The sequence below is a fragment of the Apaloderma vittatum genome, unplaced genomic scaffold (genome assembly GCF_000703405.1).
Source record: "Apaloderma vittatum isolate BGI_N311 unplaced genomic scaffold, ASM70340v1 scaffold15048, whole genome shotgun sequence".
Classification (NCBI taxonomy): Eukaryota; Metazoa; Chordata; class Aves; order Trogoniformes; family Trogonidae; genus Apaloderma; species Apaloderma vittatum.
The window spans coordinates 21341-39859 of NW_009732524.1; the positions used below are offsets into that span (position 1 = coordinate 21341).

The 18519-nt window shown below is 41.8% G+C and overlaps 1 protein-coding gene across 1 annotated transcript in view; it reads left to right on the plus strand.

Moving 5' to 3' along the window:
* Positions 1–15976, plus strand: part of ULK2 (unc-51 like autophagy activating kinase 2) — a 36317-nt gene extending 20341 nt beyond the window's left edge. Inside the window, exons 13-26 of the mRNA XM_009875562.1 lie at positions 471–531; positions 3671–3808; positions 4856–5001; positions 5237–5317; positions 8083–8369; positions 8495–8688; positions 9220–9329; positions 10144–10296; positions 11026–11234; positions 12544–12722; positions 13637–13755; positions 14127–14284; positions 15127–15262; positions 15368–15976. Coding sequence (XP_009873864.1) covers positions 471–531; positions 3671–3808; positions 4856–5001; positions 5237–5317; positions 8083–8369; positions 8495–8688; positions 9220–9329; positions 10144–10296; positions 11026–11234; positions 12544–12722; positions 13637–13755; positions 14127–14284; positions 15127–15262; positions 15368–15435 — 2039 coding nt within the window. The 3' untranslated portion in view covers positions 15436–15976. The remainder of the gene's footprint in view (positions 1–470; positions 532–3670; positions 3809–4855; positions 5002–5236; positions 5318–8082; positions 8370–8494; positions 8689–9219; positions 9330–10143; positions 10297–11025; positions 11235–12543; positions 12723–13636; positions 13756–14126; positions 14285–15126; positions 15263–15367) is intronic.
* The last annotated feature ends 2543 nt before the right edge of the window (positions 15977–18519 follow it).

Consider the following 18519-nt stretch of genomic DNA (forward strand, 5'->3'; position numbering starts at 1 on the left):
TAGAAAGACTTGGATGTAGCAAATTGCCATTTTACGACATCATCCAAACCGGAATTGCCACCAAGGAGCTGGTCAGCTGATTTCTATACAATGCCACCAACTCCTGTTAAATATTTGACTAAATCACCGCCTTGATCACTGGAGGGTTTCTGTCATTTGTTATAAGTTTCCCAATGCTGATACCTTGTACTTGTAAACATTGAATTTTATTTCGAAATTATTATAATTAGCAAAACAACCAACAAAGAACAACGAAAGAGCTCACTTACCCAGTTATATTTTTGTTGGTGATCACATTTGAGATATTTTCGTAGAAAATAAAGTTTGTGGCAGACTTTTATTTGTTCACAGAAGTTTGTCGGAAGTTATTTCCACAGCAGTAACATTGGAGGGTGGATTTGTTGTTTTTTTTTTTTTAAAGATTCTGCTTTGTGATGTGGGTTTTCAATGTGTTCTTCTGCTTACTGTAGATGATATGCCATTGGGAGCAGCTGGCAGGAGAGCTTCGAGCGAGTTCTTGATGTGTGGAGGGTAGGTGTGCTGAGCTTTATCCAAAAGAAGTCTCATGTTCTAAAATGGGTGTTGCAGCTGTAGAAGCAGGTGGTGAGTTTTTGGCAGTGGTGGGTTCACATAGCTGTGTGGACTTCCTGAAAGATTAATATGCCAAGTTGGATTAACATGAATATGTAAACAACTTGAAGTCAGAAAGTTTTACTGCAAAGCAGATAGTTTCTCTGATGTGAAAACCTGTCTTTTGACAGTGGTTTTTGTTTTTCACAGGCAGTCACCATTAACTATTTCTGGAAGCTCAGGAACTGTACAGAAACCATCCTCAGCCTCTTCTCGAAGTACTGCTTCTGGTACAGCCAACAGGTGCGTCACATAGGCTTCGTATGTCCTCTCCTTTAAAAAGATTCTCTGCTACTATGTAGGGGTTTTTTTAATTATTGGATAACTGCCGGAAACTGTTTTTTTCCAGGCTCTCTACATTAAATGCATCTGACAGTAGCTAACTTCTGGCTCTGATGCGTCCCCAAAACATTTCCTTAAGGAAAGAGAGCATTCTTTTGTCTTAAATTTTGAACTGGTTGAAAGCAGAAACTTTAGAGACATAACAAACTTGTCCTTTTGGTGTTAGGAAGCACAGCATAGTCTTCCTTCAGTGAGCTGAATGTTGAATGCAGTATATGTTTTAAGAAGTGGTTGTGAGAGAAGAGGAACTTAGCCTGGATTGCTATAGATTTGTGTCTCGTGGCTGGATTGTCTTGTGTCTGGTAACTGGGTGTGGCTTCTGCACAAGGGAATTTCATGTTTGTGTCTCAGGAGATGGCAAAGAAGCCACCTGCAAGAGTGTGTTGCAGCTTTTCTAGCTGCAGGGCTGTTAACGACTCCTCTTTCTTCCACGTGGTTGTAGACTTCAGGTTCTGCTACTTGGAAATAGAACTGATATGCATCATTAGTGCCGGAAATCTTTCCTGTGTTATATTGGAAAATGTACAGCTTAATCATGCTGTTTAAATACTCGTGTAATATCTAAACAGAAGGGTTAGATTTGTCATTTGGCAAAGTAAGGAATTTCATAATGTTTTTCAGTACAAACAGAAAGAGGATGAGTGGCTAAATGGGGAATAAAGCTATTATGCTGGGTGTATTTTGGGCTCATGCTAATACTACAGGGCTGCAAGTCAGCATTATTTGTTTAGAAATGCTTGTCACAAGAAAAGTTGGCTACTTTGTGCTGATCTTTGTGCAGTCTGTGAAATCTGCTGACATGGACTATCAATACAACTTTAGTCTTACCTTTTATGTTTAAGAGCAGATGATGGTTTGTCTGTAAAGATCCATTTGCTCTGAATTGGCTGTGTACAATGTATTATAAATACATTGTCATTTCCTATTTTAAATAAACAAGATGCTGCTTTGGGGTTTTGCTTTTTTTATTTCCTGAGTAATGTTCTTCCATAGTGTGTGACTTTTTCTAAATGACTTTTGTTTGTTTGTTTGTTTGTTTTTACATAAGGTTGTGCCCTGTGTGACACTTTTTTTTTTCTTCTGATTAGCTGATCAAACTGAATGAATTGTGCCCATAGTTGTACTTCTTTGTGTCAGGTAGATGAAGCTGTAACACTTCTCGGGCTCCAGCCAGAATGGACAGAATAGGTCGAGGCAGTTCACTCTCCTGTGGTTAATTGCTAATTTTATTCTCTGGATCTCAGAGAAACAAGATTTGCATGCAGCTCTGCACATATCTGTGTTGCATTTTCTTTGAACTGCATCAGACCGGAGGGGATGCCTGCCCAGAGCCGAGCTTTGGGCCCGAGCTGGGGAGCCCTGATGGAAGAACGAGTAATGCTCCGTGCCTCCCCACCACGCTAACTCACCTAGCTCATGGCTCCCAGAGCTTGCCTGGTTATATCTGCAGGGCTGTGTGAGAGTGGGGAAAGGCATTTTCCATGCTGAGTGCTTTAAAAGTGCTTTCATGGCCTCCTCGGTGTTGCTGCCACATTTTAAACACATGCTTCCCCTCTGCCAGAGCCTCCCTCTGCCACCTCAGCCTGCTGTGTTGGTCGTAGCAGCCTGCCCACCTTTGTGTGGCTTCCCCTTAGGAGACCTTCTCCTCATGTGAGACCTTCTCCTCTCCTGGAAGCTTTTGCATGCTCACAGCTGACTCCCAGTTTACTTGGCAGCATCTAGAGATTGTGTGCCAATAGAAGGACAGACTTATTTTCCGAAGGACATTCTGTGCGTGTTAGGAAGCGGCATTTCATTCTCAAAGGTAGCAAAGAGATTAGGACAAATATGGTCAGAAACCCAGATTTCTGTTCAGCTGTAGCCATGCGTTGAGTGCTGTAACTGCTCGTTTTCTACAGCTCATGATAGAACTTTTATCGTGTTTCCTCTAAGAATTTCTAATCTTTCTCCGAAGAGGTGGTCAATAAAGGGCCAGGTACTAAACTGATTATCTTCCAAAAAGCCCATTTGTTTTAAATTCTTTCCGTTGTACTCTGCCTTCCTTTAAAAGGGTTGGTAAGTGATTACGTTGCAGTGATTCGATTCCCTTATCAGACAGTACGCTGAGATAAGCAGGGTCACTGACACTTCAGTTGAACTTGGGTCATGCTAATCTGCAGTTTGAGCCTGTGGACTCCTGTTCAGGTGTGTGGGTTTTGGTCAGTTGTCAGGGGTTGGTTACATAACATGTTTTCCTTCTGCAAGTTCACGGTGTCTCGTGGGATATCTCTGACTGCGCTTCAGTGGCTTTTTGTACACATTCCAGCCCTGCTGCTGAACTTCCTGTTCTTAGCGCAGTGGGTTTTCCTAGAATGCTATTTTGAAGCACGGTAAACAGAGAGACTGGCTGGCAGGAAGTCGGAGGGATCTGTGGATCGCTGTGATGCGTGACCGAGTGCCTCAGCCGGGGCTGCGCTCCCAGCTCCATCTGATATTAACCAGTGTAAGGAAGGTAGTTGGTAACAAACAACTCCTGATCATCCTCTGCGAAGTGTTAGAGCTGGATTAGGACAAGCTAAGATCGTGCCGCATGCAGGGAGTGCAGAAGCAGCTTGTTTGGCCATTCCCTAGATTTTCTTGACGTTTCAGCAATGGTACAATTCAGAGAGAGACCTCTCTGCCTGTACTCATCTCCTGTCTCCGTACCTTCCAACTCCAGGCACTGTCAGCCTTCGGTATCACCCCGCAGCGAGACGGCACCTATCCCGGTTCCCACGCAGCTACGGAACTACCAGCGCATAGAACAGAACCTCTCCTCTACCGCCAGCCCCGTGTCAAACCCCCATGGGTCACCGAGGTGAGTTTGCTTTTTAACTCTTTTTTCTTGATTCTGGTTTGTGTCTGTACTCTGACAGGTGTCCCGTGCTTTCTTGCTGCCTTTTCTTTTTTCTCTGCACAAAAACATACTAAAGAGACATTTTAATGGTAACAACTAATAGTCCTTCACAGTTTCAAGATTGTTGGATGGGCACTTGAAATTTTTCACAAAAACAAAATGAGCTTGTTCTTTCACTCAAATGCAACCCAAGAAGGTTAAAAGATGAAGTCTTGCTTTCTTTTATTACTCTTTGTGTGTTAATGTGGCATTACATCATAAACTAGAAAGTCGGTGATAAATTATGTTTTGTTTTCACACATGTAGTGATGAAATGAGTGCATTGTTCTGTAGAATAGCAAGGAAACATTTTTTGGCATGCTGGTTAACCAGCTTGTCTTATTACAAAGCACTAGTGTGCCAGACATATTCGCTGCCCTGTGGTCTGCAGGATCAGGACAGTGAAGGTCAAAGACTCAGAAACAGACCGCTTGGAACTCTGGAGATCTTTACAAAAACAAACCCCATGGTTCCTTGCATTTTTTTTTCAGGTTCTCTGATTTTATAAGAGTTGCTATACTTGGGGAAGTATCTTTCCCTGAAGTAATCTGTTTTCAGTTACCTGACCTGTATGCTGGACCCAGTATGGAAATTTGGTTATAATCTCTGTTGACATAAAAATGAGAATTTGCAGCGATGTTTTTCACTTGATTGTCAATTCAAACTTTGATGATCAAGTTGTTTGAAGATTAGGAGTCCGTGTACTAAGGGATATCCATTTTAATTTTCGCCAGTTACCAGAATATTATGGCATTGAAAAAGTCAATGTGAATAACGGGAATTAGATCTTGCTTTTTTCACTGTGGGAAACTTATTTTAAGTTACTAGCTTAATAAGCTTCAGTGTCATAGCTTTAAATATCAGTATTTTATTTAACTGATCATTATAGTCCTTAAGGAATTCTGAAGCTTACTTCAAGGAACGACAGCTACCATGGTGTATGTGTAACTGTTCTTTTCACCTTGCTAGAGCTGGAGTTGTGAGACGCTCAAATACCAGCCCAATGGGCTTCATGAAGATGGGCTCCTGTTCTCCAGTACCAGGTGACACTGCACAGGGTGTTGGGCGCAGGTTATCCACAGGATCTTCTAGACCGTATTCTCCTTCACCACTAGGTAAGTCCATAAATTTTTAGCAATTGGCGATGGTTTATCTAGAACAGTAATTCAGAACACTAGTTCTTGCTTGAAATTACCTTAAAATGAAATCTGCCCAACTAGGTCACATTTGCAGAAATAATTTCTGTTAAATGGCTCACAGAAGTAAACTGAGTAGGTTTTATTTTGTTTTACCTTCATTTATAGATGAAGTATAAAGTATAAATTCACATTTTGGTTTTTGTTTGCATAGTTGGAACCATACCTGAGCAGCTTGGACACTGTTGTTGTGGACAACTTCAAGGACATGAATCAAGGAGTAGAAACTTCTCAGGTGAGTGACTTTGGACAATGCAACCAGTGTTATTTTGAAAGAGCTTCTGCAGCGTTTTGTGAAGGGGGAGGAGAGCCAGCACTACATTGGTAAAGGTTAATGGGAGACACTGGCGAAGTGGCGCTCTTGAGTTTCTGTGGTGGCTGTATCAAGACACCTTTTCCCATAACTAATTCCTTCTGCAATAAGAGAGAGATTGAGGTTTCTTTTTCTCAAGATGAAATAGCAACTCTGATAATGCCTGTCCTTAAACAGAGATGGAAGTGCATGGATTATAATGAATGGTAGTAACATTCTTGTCAGAATCTGGGTTTGATAGACCAGCTCTGTCATGACAGTGCTCAGAAAAGGGAGGAACTGCTGCCAGCGTGCAGCACGTTTTCCTCAATCCCTGAGGAAAGTGACTGGGATCTGATGTTGGTGTTGCTAAGCATGCAGTGAGCTTTGCGAGTCATAAATCGTGTGGCATGCCAGCAAAAGAAAAAAAAAATCCGGGAGAAATATGACTCAAAGATGTTCCAAGACTGTTATAGATAGAATTGCACTGTAATGCCAGAAGGATTGAGCAGAGGAATATGCAATCCAACATGTTCGTTTGCTCTGTATGTGTTTCGGGTGCATTTTCTTCTTTATCTAAAATACTAGTTAAACTCTACCCTGACTTCGTAAGAGGTGATGTTGAAACTGCATTGGGGGTTTTTGCCCTATTTAAACACTTGACAAAATCATCTGGAGAGGGTAGAGCATCCATTTCTCGGGGTAGCCACATTTCAAATATCTGTTTCCTTCACATGAAGTAAGTTCTGTGATGTGTCTGAAAAATTACCTTCGTAATTGCTATGCCATTGGCAGTCTCAACAAAGGACAAGGAATAAGTGAATCCTCAGATTTGAAATAGTTAATTCTCTTTAAAAAGGAGGGGAGAGGCAGATGAAGAAAGCACAAAGCAATGTGTATGCTTTTCTTGTTGCATTTTTTTTTTAGCTAGATTTTTGTAAGGCTGTTGGTTTAGTGTCTTTTGCCAGTGTCAGAGTGACTTGTAACATACCACAGCACTGTTTTTATGGCTATAAGGGTATTTAATGTTTCCTTTCTTCATCTGCTTCCTGCATTCTTTTCCTACTTGACTTTATTTCTTAATTTCAAATGACTGCAGTGGTATTTCTGTTTGTAAAATACCACAAATTGCAGCAAGTCTGTTTCTCGGCATTTAACTGGGTATGGGAAGCTGTCTTTTGCTTCTGGGTGAAGTGAGGTCATCTGTACTGAGATTTCCTAAGGACTGAAGATGTCTGTCAGAACGTAGCTTATGAACTAATTGAGCTGCTCTTGCTGCCAGTGGCAGAAGAGGACAAATTTCTAGTTCAGAAGCCTTCTCTGGTAGCAGTGACACTGGAACGGTGACCAGTGAGATTTAAGACTGGTTTCTGAAACAACAGGTGAGAATTTTCGATGCTATGAGGCAGAAGAGCAGAGGGATTTCAAACCAGCGAATTCTTGGCTGGGAAGTTAATGAGAAATAGAGTTGACCCCTCTGCTGGAGCTGCAGGCAGAAAGGGCTGTTCTAAAATGTACTGTTTAATGGAGTGGAATGAAATCAAGATGAAGTAGCTCATATTCAAAATACAACTACCAAAGTCATAGGATGAGGAAGGTTGAAGGATGTGTCTTAACAGCTGGACACTTCACTGAGCGAACTGCGAGAAGTTTGTGACAGTTTTTTGAGCATACATTTATGAAACAGAGCCTGTGTCAGAGGATTGTCTTGACCAGCTCTTAAAAATCTAATTACTATGGTTCATTTTCAGTTTTACCTCTTCCCCCCGCCCCCAAAATGTGAATGAAATTGTCACCTCAGCGTCGGTTCGTTGAGGTTACAAACCGTAGGCATTTTATCCGGAAAGCTGTGACCAGAAAGCTGAAGCCTCATGTACTATTTGTAACTCTGCACAGTTGCTCATCATAAGGTCATAAAAATATCGCAGGGAGAAGACATTCTCATCAAATTTCAGGTTCCTTGTTTTGAAAGAGGAAGGGCACCTTTAAGTAGGTAAGAGTTCATAAGAGGTATTACCCCAAAGCCCTCTGTTTAAGTAACTGCTTATAGCTCTCCCGTTTCCATTTGCTTTAGGAGAAATTTTGCACTTAAGTGTGAACTTCCTTTGCACATAGTAAGCTTTTGAAAAGAAAAAAAAATCAATCTGACAGACTAAAAAGTAAATGACCACCCTAAACTGTTCCATCTGAAAAATTTAGTTCTTTTTAGTACCTAGTTTTCTTGCAGGAGCTGTGAGATGAGCTGCCTTTTGTGTCAGCAAATGAAGTCATTACGTACAAAACCAGTCATTATCATGCAGTGTTGCATTCGTGCGCTTGTTCGCAAGAATATAATTCCAGTACTGGGGAATCTCTGTTCAACCTAGAGTCTGGGTGGCTGCACTTAGAATTTTAGTGTTGGTTATGCCATTTCTGCTGAATCCAACCACTTTATTTGTCTTTGTGCAGGTTGCCAGAGGTACTGCAGTTGCCAGTACAGCTGTCACCCTGAAATCTTGCCTATTTGGCAGCTTGAATGTCTCATCAGCGTAATGGAGCCTTAGTCCGAGTAGCTGACAGGCTAAATCCATTCTCCTTGCCATCTAGCAAGTGGATGATCAAACATACCTCAGGATATTTGCAGTCCCGTCTCCTTTCAGTTTAATGCAAGACTCTGGCATTTTGGGCTTCATTGATGCGTTTTACTTCATTGGTTTTCATCCCCACAGGTTCTCCAATACCACCGTCTCAGTCTCCACAGTCACTTCTGATGGGAGCGAGGTTGCAGAGTGCTCCTACCCTCACAGATATTTACCAAAACAAGCAGAAGCTCAGAAAGCAGCATTCAGACCCAGTATGCCCATCTTATGCGGGATATGGATACAGCCATTCCCCACAGCCAAGCAGGCCAGGTAGCCTGGGAACGTCGCCTACCAAACATATGGGGTCGTCACCTCGGGGTTCAGACTGGCTCTTCAAAACTCCGTTACCAACAATCATTGGCTCTCCTACTAAGGTTTGTTAAGTTTGCCGCTGTCAATAAAATGTGAAGTGGTACCACACGGCCTGAAACCGTTCCCGATCATATTTTAACGTGCTAACTTGGGGATTTTTGTGTGTTCTTGGTCTTAATTCTTAAAGGCAACAGCTCCTTTCAAAATACCTAAAACTCAAGCGTCCTCAAACTTGCTGGCCCTGGCTAATCGCCAGAGCTCAGCCGATGCCCCGTTGCAGCCTAAAGACATCACTGACCCCAGGGAATTCACGCACTTCCACTTGACCCAAGGAGGTGAAAAGCAGGCAGGAGAACAGCACAGCAAAGCGACGTTCGGCAGGTGGGCGTTGTGGTGTTTATAATCTGTAAAGTTACTTAGATAGCTTGGCAGAAGAATGTGTGTTGCACACAGCAGCTTGCAGGGGAAGAAAATGCAAAAAGTGAGCTGTGAGGGGATGCTGAGGTTTGGTGTACAACAGAAACAGAGGTTTCTGTACAACAGAAACATTTTGTACTGTGTATAAATATAGCATGGACTTCCTGGAGCGCTTTGTGCTGCTGTCTACTTCCCTTTTGTTTTGATTATCTGAATATGGAATTTCGTTGCCTCTCTGAAGCCTGTTCAGTTTGTACTTGAAAATCTGTATGACTGTATGTGCAGTATAAATTCTTAAGAGAAAAAAAGTCTATTTTTGTGGTAAGCTCTGTTTCAGTAGGTCCATAATGAGCAGTGAGATTTCAAACTTCCTGCGCTTTCATTGAGGAATTCTTTGTAATGAATATCATGAATCTGAAAATCAGGCTTAGTTGCAAGTTAGATAGGAAGATCTCACTGAAGAACTCTAGTGAATTCCTGCGTTTTTCTGTCTAGGTCTGTTAGTACTGGGAAGCTGTCAGATCAGCAGGTAAAGACGGCTCTTGGTGGCCAGTTGTATCAAGGCAGCACGGACAGCCTCAATGCGGAGCGACCGATGGACACGGGTGAGGAACAGGGTGATACAGCCAAGCGATCTCCACGTGCTGGGTTTTCTTATGGAGCGCCAGTGAGAGGCAGTGCTGCTTCCAGCTTCGATAATTGATTCTCACAATTTTTAGCCTCAGTACAGAAGGCTTTTTTTAATCTTTAAGAGGATGTGTTCCATTTCCTTAGCATAGCTTTAAAAATGACTGAGAGAGGAAAATACTTGTTACTGTGCTAAATGCAGCAATATCTCAGCTGTCTGTACTGGCTAGAGGGGTTTGGGGTGCTTTTGTTTGATTGGTTTTATTTTTATTTTTGATACAACACTTGTGGCTGTTTCATTTCCTAATTTCACTTTGTTTTCATATGATTATGTAATTCTGGGTTGTTATTTTTTTTTTCTCCTCCTTCCTCTGCCTTGTCCTTTGTCACAAGTGACCACCAGAAGTTCCTGAGCAGATGGAAGGCGTCCTGCAGACAGGGCTGGTCTTTAGCCTCCAGACCTGTCATGGTCTGCCTTTAGAATTCTGCTGCTGTATCTTTTGCTGCAGGACTGGTGGTGTCCTCAGCAACACCTTGTTCTCTCCTAGACAAGAGTAGAGTGGAGAGAGACTGAAAGTAAGAAGATATTTGTAGGCTGGATCTTGACTCTCTGTGTATCTCCAAGGCTGTCCAGTCAGATTGCTTTATTTGCTCTGAGAACTTCTAACTAGTCCAAGTCTTGGATGAACATCAAAGCACATTGTGTTGCAGTGCTCCAGTTTGCTGCATACGATTCCTGAGTCGCATGATTATATGTAATAGGGACTAACTTGCTGAAATTTTCTCTTCCAGCTCCAGCAGGGGCCTATGGAATTGCAATGGCACCCCCTTCCATGGGAAGCGGGGCAAGTTCTCGGGCTGTCATGTTTACTGTTGGGTCCCCTCCAAGCAGCGCCACCCCTCCTACCTGCACCCATATGGTCCTCAGAACAAGAACCACTTCAGGTGAGTCTTCCCTGACACCTGTGGGCTGTTCTCAAACACAGTGTTTAAGTTTGCCCACTTCTTGGGCCAGGAACCTGATTCCTGCCTTGCCTAGTACATCCTCTGGGCTGCAGCGTAGGAGTGCTTTGTAAAGCAGAGATTAATACCAGGTGAATTCTGCCTTTGAGAGAGGGCCAGAGGCTTGGATTGACAATACAGTGGTGTGTGACTTCCCATGTGCACAGCTTTACTCCACCATTAAGGAGTGTAGTAGATCTCTATGACCAAGGCGGAGAGGAAACGTTAGATTTCCGATTCTGCACTTCTGCCTGCTGCTGTGTCTTGTACCAGAAACAGCACATGAGGGGTATGAGCTGACTGCGTTTCAGCGTGTTGGCTCTGTTGCCAAATACCAGAGATCTCAAGGTAGAGGCTTTCATCTGCTCAGGATGAGCAGGGGTCCACAGCAGCGCTTTTGCGAGCTGTAGCACAACCTTCGATTCCGTACTGTGGACTCTCTGCCTTGCAATCCTTGTCAGCCGTTTCCCAGAATTTGTGTTACGAATTGTCACTGTTGATTACGCTGTAGCCTTTGCATTCTCTACAGAGCGATGCAAGGAACAATGAGGAGAGCCTCCCGAGAGTGAATCTGTGATGACTACTGACGTGTCATTTGCTATCGTCGGCAGCCCCAGCGCTGCGAGGTGGAACAACCTACTAGACTGAATATGTGTGTTATTTTTCTTGTAGTTGGATCAAACAGTTCTGGAGGGTCTCTCTGCTCTACTAGTGGCCGTGTATATATGGGCTCTCCTCCTGGTATTTATATGGGTTCTTCTCCTCCGGGAGCAGAGGCAGCTCCAAGTCTGAAGTACATGCCTTATGGTACTTCGCCTCCCAGCTTAGAGGGCTTTATCACTTTTGAAGCTCCCGAATTGCCTGAGGAAACTTTAATGGAGGTATAGAAAAAATCATTTCATGTTTTATAATGTGTAATGCTGCTAAAACAGAGACATGGTAAAAACAGGACTGCTCAGTGCACTTGGCAGTTTCCTCTTCGCTGTCTCAGGTGTTCCTTTTTAAGATCTTGAAGATACTCTGTATCAGCTGTGGCCAGTTTCTTCTTGGTACTTATTCTTGGCATGTGGTGCGTTGGAATAGGTAACCAAAGGAACGTGACTGCTTTTGTTCACCAGAGCCTTCCAAAGAGGCCTCTGTTTTAATGCCAAGTCTCTGGACACGGGTGCTGACAGTAGCAATACTCCTCTGAGCGTTGTTTTTAACTGCTGCTTCACAGTCAGTGAATGACATTAAATCCTACTTGTGGGAAGAGTGTCCTATATTTTTTTTAAAATGCGTGGAGGAGTGACGCTAAAAACCCAAATTGGGGTGGTCTTTCACCAGAATGCTATCCTTGGACTGTAAATTTCTCAGGACAGATTGCTGTTCTGTTTTCTCATTCGCATCTTGCTGGAAGGTGTTTGGATCCCTCTTGAATCTGTGTTACAACATGAATGTTTGATGATACACTGTATTCTTCCCACAGATAGAGTTTAAAGTATATTTAGACCTGCATTACTAATGAAAATATTATAAATGTTGCAAAGATATGTTTGATTAGTTTTGAAGGCTTTTTTATTTTATTGCCCAGAGAGTCTGCATGTAGTATCTGTTTTAGTCCCCAAGAAGCAGCGATGTTTTAGCTCCAATTGAAGTTGTTTAGTTTAATTTGTAAGCTTTGGCAACAGCCACCTTTTAACACAACATAATTCTAGATCTAAGTGTAAATTAGAGCGCAGCAGCTAAGTACGAAGCTGTAGATCGGTTCTCTTGTAGGTATCAAGTCTGTTATATAATAAAAGCCAAATGTTCCTCCTGGCTTCTCATACAAGTGCCAAGCATACTTTTGGGTTGCTGATAATATAATAACAGCTAATGTATCCCGCTTGTGATTCCTTTTAGTTGCTTACGTTTCACCAAACATAGAACTCCATGTTCCAATTCCTTTGGCTTTGTTGAAAGACTCCAAAGTATAAGCTACAATATCTTGACATCGTTAACAGAGAGAGAACATGTTAATTGTCTGATCTCTTTGGACCCGTTTGGTTCTGTAGTCCCTAGTGCTGGCTCTGCTACAATGTGATTGCTGCCTAGAATTGACATACCAAGAAATCCTTGAGTGATTATCAAGGGTTTTAAGTGTACTTGTTCGCCTTAGGGCTTGTAGTGATTAAATTGTTGTCTTTCTGTTGTCTTTCCCTCTGACAGAGAGAACATACAGATACACTGCGGCATCTCAACATGATGCTGACATTCACAGAATGTGTTCTGGATCTGACGGCAGTACGAGGAGGAAACCCAGAGCTGTGTACTTCGGCAGTTTCGCTGTACCAAATCCAAGAGAGCATAGTTGTTGATCAGATCAGCCAGCTAAGCAAAGAATGGGGGTAAGTACACGGTCAAGGAGTATCAAGAGAATTAGTGAATACTGAATATGGCAAAAAATGTATTCAAATGACGCCCTTTTTGTTGAGAGTGATGCTGTGTAGAATCTTTGATAGGAATAAGTTGCTAACAGCTGAGGACAGATCAGAAAGAGCAAAGGAGAGGAATGTTTGCTAGCAGATAAACAAAAGGGCGGTGTTTTCTGGCCTGCCACAAGAGTTGAGGAAAGTGGTGAGGAGTTCGGCCTTTTGAGGTACAACAGCGCTTTTCTGAGCTTGAAAATCTGTGTGCCAGCTTCTGAGCCCTCGTCTGTACCTGTTGACCAGACGAGCAGTAGCACTGAGGTGGAGGTTGGAAAGTGGAGGAGAGGGCATCCAAATTTGACCTTCTTTCAGTGGAACCAATCTGCCCGAAAACAAAATCAAAAACGAGGAGAAGTATGAGAAATTTGGAGTGATGGGAAAGGGCAGTTCCATCCACATCCTGCCTTCTTCCTGAAAAAACAACCACCCCCTTCCCTCCCAAAAAAACCAAACCTGCAAAGCATTTGCTTTTCACAGCTGTGAGAGTTACAGGGGCATAGGAAATGATACACCCAGTCACTTGTGGCAAGACATTGACCTCGGGCAGCGAGTCCCCACAAATAACTGTTCCTTTTTCAAATGTCTACATTAAAGCAGTTTGGGTTTGCTGCTGCAGCTACTAGATGAGCAGATGTACTCTCAACCCGTGACAAAGTGTTTGTGAAGGGAAGGGAGGGGTGGAGTTGCATTTTAAACGCCTGCCTTCCTTCGCTGCTGCTGCTGGGTCCTGTGTAGCCTTACGATTAAACAGTGGTTTCTGCTCACAGCTTGGATTTGTTCAAGAAATGTGTTTTGATACATAATTATTTATTTTTCTCCCCCCACCTTCTTAGACAAGTAGAGCAGCTGGTGTTGTATATGAAAGCCGCCCAGTTACTCGCATCCTCTCTGCATCTTGCCAAAGCGCAGGTCAAATCGGGGAAACTGAACCCATCTACTGCTGTTAAGCAAGGTAGATGCAACGTAATCTAATTTGCTTTGCTTGTGAATTTTCTTTGCTGATAAATCACTCAAAAAGCTTAAGTTGCAACATTTGTTTGTTTTCTTCTGTACAAGAGAATTGCAGTTAAGTACAATTGCACAATTCTCATAGTAAACAAAAATACAGCTAGAAAGGGTTAAGAAATGGGCAGTTATTAACTTGAAATTATTTTATTTATACTTCGTAGAAGTGGCAGAGTCAATAAATACTCAAAGCACAAGTTTAAACAGATTGACTTTGCTAGTGCTGGGAAAAGCTGAACTTAAGCTATACTGTTGGGTTGTGGTTTTGTGTTTGTGGTTTTTTCCTAGGTTTTAAATTTTTTCTTACCTTTCTTCCAGTTGTGAAAAGCCTCAATGAGAGATACAAATTCTGTATTGGCATGTGCAAGAAATTAACAGAAAAATTGAATCGTTTCTTTTCGGACAAGCAGAGGTTCATTGATGAAATCAACAGTGTAACTGCAGAGAAACTCATCTACAGCTGTGCTGTAGAAATGGTAAGTCACTCCTCTTACCCAAACGATAGGATGTTGAGATAAATCGCTTCCTTCTCATGTACGTTTTCTCCATAACCTGAGAAGAGAATGTATGTTTCCAGGATGCTGTTCATGGTAATTTCTGTTAGTCTCTCGTTCTCTTTCCTGCCCTGCCTTAACTGTAGCTAAAGTTCCTGGCAGATACTGTTCCTCAGGGACATTTCCCCTACATCAGCACGTTTGGTATTTGGTACATAAACGCTAGGAAATTACTCGGAAGCCACACGGCTCTGTGTGCTGAAATCTCATCCAACGTGGCTTACTAAAGCAGAGAAACAATAGAAGTAGCTTCATCAATCTGCCGAGTCCATTTGAAGAACGTCAGCTTGTCCATACCAAGCAAAACTGGTAGCAAACGTGGAAGTTTTTTTCTTGTAACTGATAACTTTCTACCTGCCCTGGAGCAGATGCAGGAACCTTACAGGAAAGTTAACTGCTTTTTTGATGAGAGCAAAGTATTTTAAACATAGATGTCACACAAAAAATACTGGGAAATATTGTGCTTAACCATGATAATGGTGTAGCTACAGACAATTAGTTTGTCTTCTTCACAAGAGAATGTAGGCATAAGAGCAAGCGTATTTATTCATATGTTAAAAACAAAAGATCAAAAAGTGCTTTTTTATAGCTTGTATGTGCAGAATATCCTTAGTTAATACAGCACAGACTTCATTTTGTTGTCTTACAGTTATACAAACAGGCTTAAAAACAATTTCTTAATGACACTTCTGTATTATTAATTTTGAATTTTTCATTTCCTTACTTGCCTAGTTTATATAACTGAATCTCTTGAATGATCCCAGGTTCAGTCAGCAGCTCTGGACGAGATGTTTCAGCAAACTGAAGATATTACATATCGATACCACAAAGCAGCCTTGCTGCTGGAGGGGCTCACTAAAATACTGCAAGACCCTGCGGATATAGAAAATGTACACAAGTGTAAGTTTATGTTGAATAATGAAAATACTGAAAATTATGTGGAATTTTAACGCATTGTAAAACAACTGAAGCCATCGCCTATTTTTAACCGTTCTCTCTTTGCAGATAAATCCAGCATCGAGCGAAGGCTTTCTGCACTTTGCTATAGCACAGTGGCTGTCTATGAGCAGTAGGAATATGCTGAGGACCAGATGGTGTGAACATAAGGGACCACATCAGTGATACTGCACTTTTTTCACTACAACTTAATTGTTGTCCGTGTTCTGCCCCACGTGGAAGATGATTCTTAGATTTCTGTGGTGACTACCAAAGAAACAGCAGCATTATTCAAAGAGGAGAAGTTCCAAAAGTACACTTGCCTTACCGATCCAGCAGCTCCTTTTTCTTCCTAGCAACAGAATTTAAAAGAATCTCTCTTCACATTTCAAACTGATCCTTTTACATGTGCTTTGAACTTGAACGATCAGGGTTTTTGTTTTCCTCGTGAGGTTTATAGAGTGTGGATCCTTCTGCATCAGGTACAAAAAGACATTTCCCTCAGAAGATGCCCTCGGAAGTTTGTGAAATTTTAAGTTGTCAGTAAAAACCTGGCGGCGTGAATTTGGGAAACCCTAATCATGTGCAAGTGCTGTTCGAAGCTTTTTCGGGGCTAAGCTCACATGTTGTAAACATGGCTCAGCTTGTCATATGAAGGGATGGCGAGAAAGCACTCTCTTACACGGGGGAAAAGGATGGTAAAGGAAGAAATTGCGCTCCATCTGTGCAAAACCCTCAGTGGGTTTTCAGCTGATGTGGATACAATTTGATGATCTTCTTCCAAAATATTTTGTTTTGCACTAATTTACTAAAGCAACTGTATATTCATTTTTGAAGAACTGTATATTAAAAAAAAAATTAAAGAAAGAAGGCACAATGGACTTGGCTGAATTTGATTTCAGTGTACATAAAATTCTTTTCAGAATTTCAAATGTAGCTTCTAGAAGACTTTCAAACAAACTGTAAAAACTTGTATTCCTGTGAACCTTTCCATTTTATACCTATTTGTCTAATACTTGAGTAACTACTGCTCTGGACTTTCTCGGTAATAGCAATGTTGAGTTGCTGGTTGTTTGCTTTTTATATAGATTTGGTTGCATCTTCTGTTGTGCATGCGATCCGTGCATTTAATGCCTGCAGTCTCTCGGGGTGTGATGCCAGTTCTCTGTAGTTTTGTTTCTTGGGCAGTATTACAATAAATACTGTAAACTGAAGGGTTCTGCCAGGAACCATGCAAAACCACAAAATAATGTTTAGCGTGTTTGAGATGCTGATGAATTGATGTAGAATATCTACATACCGTGTGTGGAAAAATCAGGATTATTTTGTGTGCATTTTGGGGGAGAGGTGGGAAGCTTCATTTAGCCTTATAGGCATTACCATTTCAAGCATCCCATGAGACCATCGGGACAGCGATTTGCAAAGTATTTAGGCAGATCAGCTTCTCTGGAAATGGTTCCTGTACTTTATTTTTGGGACTTTTTTGTTGTTGTTGTTGTCGTTACTCAACTGCTTGAATACTTGAATAAACCATTCTCCAGGACGAAATCATTTTAATCCTCTTAAACACAGTGGTCTGAACTATTTGACAAAGTTGTACAGGGCTTACACATCAAAATATTGTTTCAGTGTTCGGATAACCATGTGTTTCCTTTTACTTTGACAGAGTAATGTACTTTTTACCTTATTTATCTGTATGAAATTCCAACAGTTAATTTGAAAGTGTTTGTTTATATAATGTTTGTATTTTTAGGTCTTTAATACGGTGTTTCTACCTCTCCTTTGTAATTGCATGCATTATTCTTGAAACTAGGTAATAACTCACTGAACTGTTGCGTAATAGCCTTTTTATTATGGCCTGTATAATTGTATATTAAGGTAAAAATAAATACTGACACTAGAAGTGTTTCTATGGTAAAACCGGGTTTCTGTGTCTCTGTAACCAAAGACTGATGGTGTGAAGTTCACAACAAACAACCTGTACTTGGCTGGTTAAACCAGTTGCTGAATGTTCCCCTCAGCAGTTGGACATGCCACCAGGGCAGGATGGGGCAACTTGCGTGAGTTCCTTATCTCTGGGTAGCTCTGGCACAAAGTGTCTCCCTGAGTTTGTTTTCTCTTCCTTTGGGAAAACAATGTACCCTGCTTAAAAAAAAAAAAAAAAAAAAGAGAGAGAAAATAAAAAAACCCCTAAACTTGGATTTGAAAACAAATGTGTAAGTAGGTTCCTGGCTAACAGCTGTATGTTCTTTCAACAAGGTTCTTACTTGTTACCTCTAACAAAGAGGAGCCGCCTGGGCTGCCAGAATAGTGTGTACAGAGCTAATTGACAAAAACTGGCAGTTAAGTTACAATTTCTGTCCAGAAAAACAGGCTTTGTCCACCTTGTAGCTAATATCCTCTCCCCAGCCGAGGCCTGCTCTGGTAGCTGGGATGTGGCTGTTGTATTTCTTAGTTGTACTGTCAAGCTTTTCCCAATTTATTATTTAAAAAAAAAAAAAACCCAAACAAAACTGTGCTTGTGAATGGTACATAAAGAGGATGAGGAAGGAGTGAGCAGGGAATGCTAATGACATGTCTGGACACGAAACGAGGAACAAAGCAAAAGCCTTAAAGCACGGGTCTAGGAGATAGGCTGCTGTTCCCAGGAACTCACTGGTTTTTGTTGGTTTTTTCCCCCCTCAGGATTCAAGCTCATTCTCCTTCCACTCTTGCCAGCGAGACTACAGCTGCACAAACAGGATGAGAAGAAAAGGGCTATTCTTGTTCGCTGTTTTCAGGAGGAGGAGACCAATGTTCATGGCCTGTCTTTCTGCATAAACTCATTCCACAAAGATCCTGAAGCTGGCTTCTGTCTTCAGCGCTCTCCACGGAACAGCAGGTGCTTGTTTCTACCAATTACTTTTTTTTTTTTTCAACCTTTTGAAAGACAGAACTTGAAAGGAGATATTTGATGTGCTGCTTTTCTAGTTCAACACTCTAGCATCTCCTCAAGAGCACCATGTTCTGTGCTCATTCCGCTCGCTCGGTTTGCGGCTTTTTATAAGCAAGAAGTTGAACTCTCAGCCCTTCTTCTGATGCAGAGAATGAAATTATTTAATTTAACTGTCAGCTAAAATACTACAGGTTATTCTGAGAAGCATTTTTCAGTTGAGAGGTGTGTGTTGTTTCTGGGACTCGCTAGGTGCTACCTAGTTCTTGCTACTTTCTCGTTCAGTGAC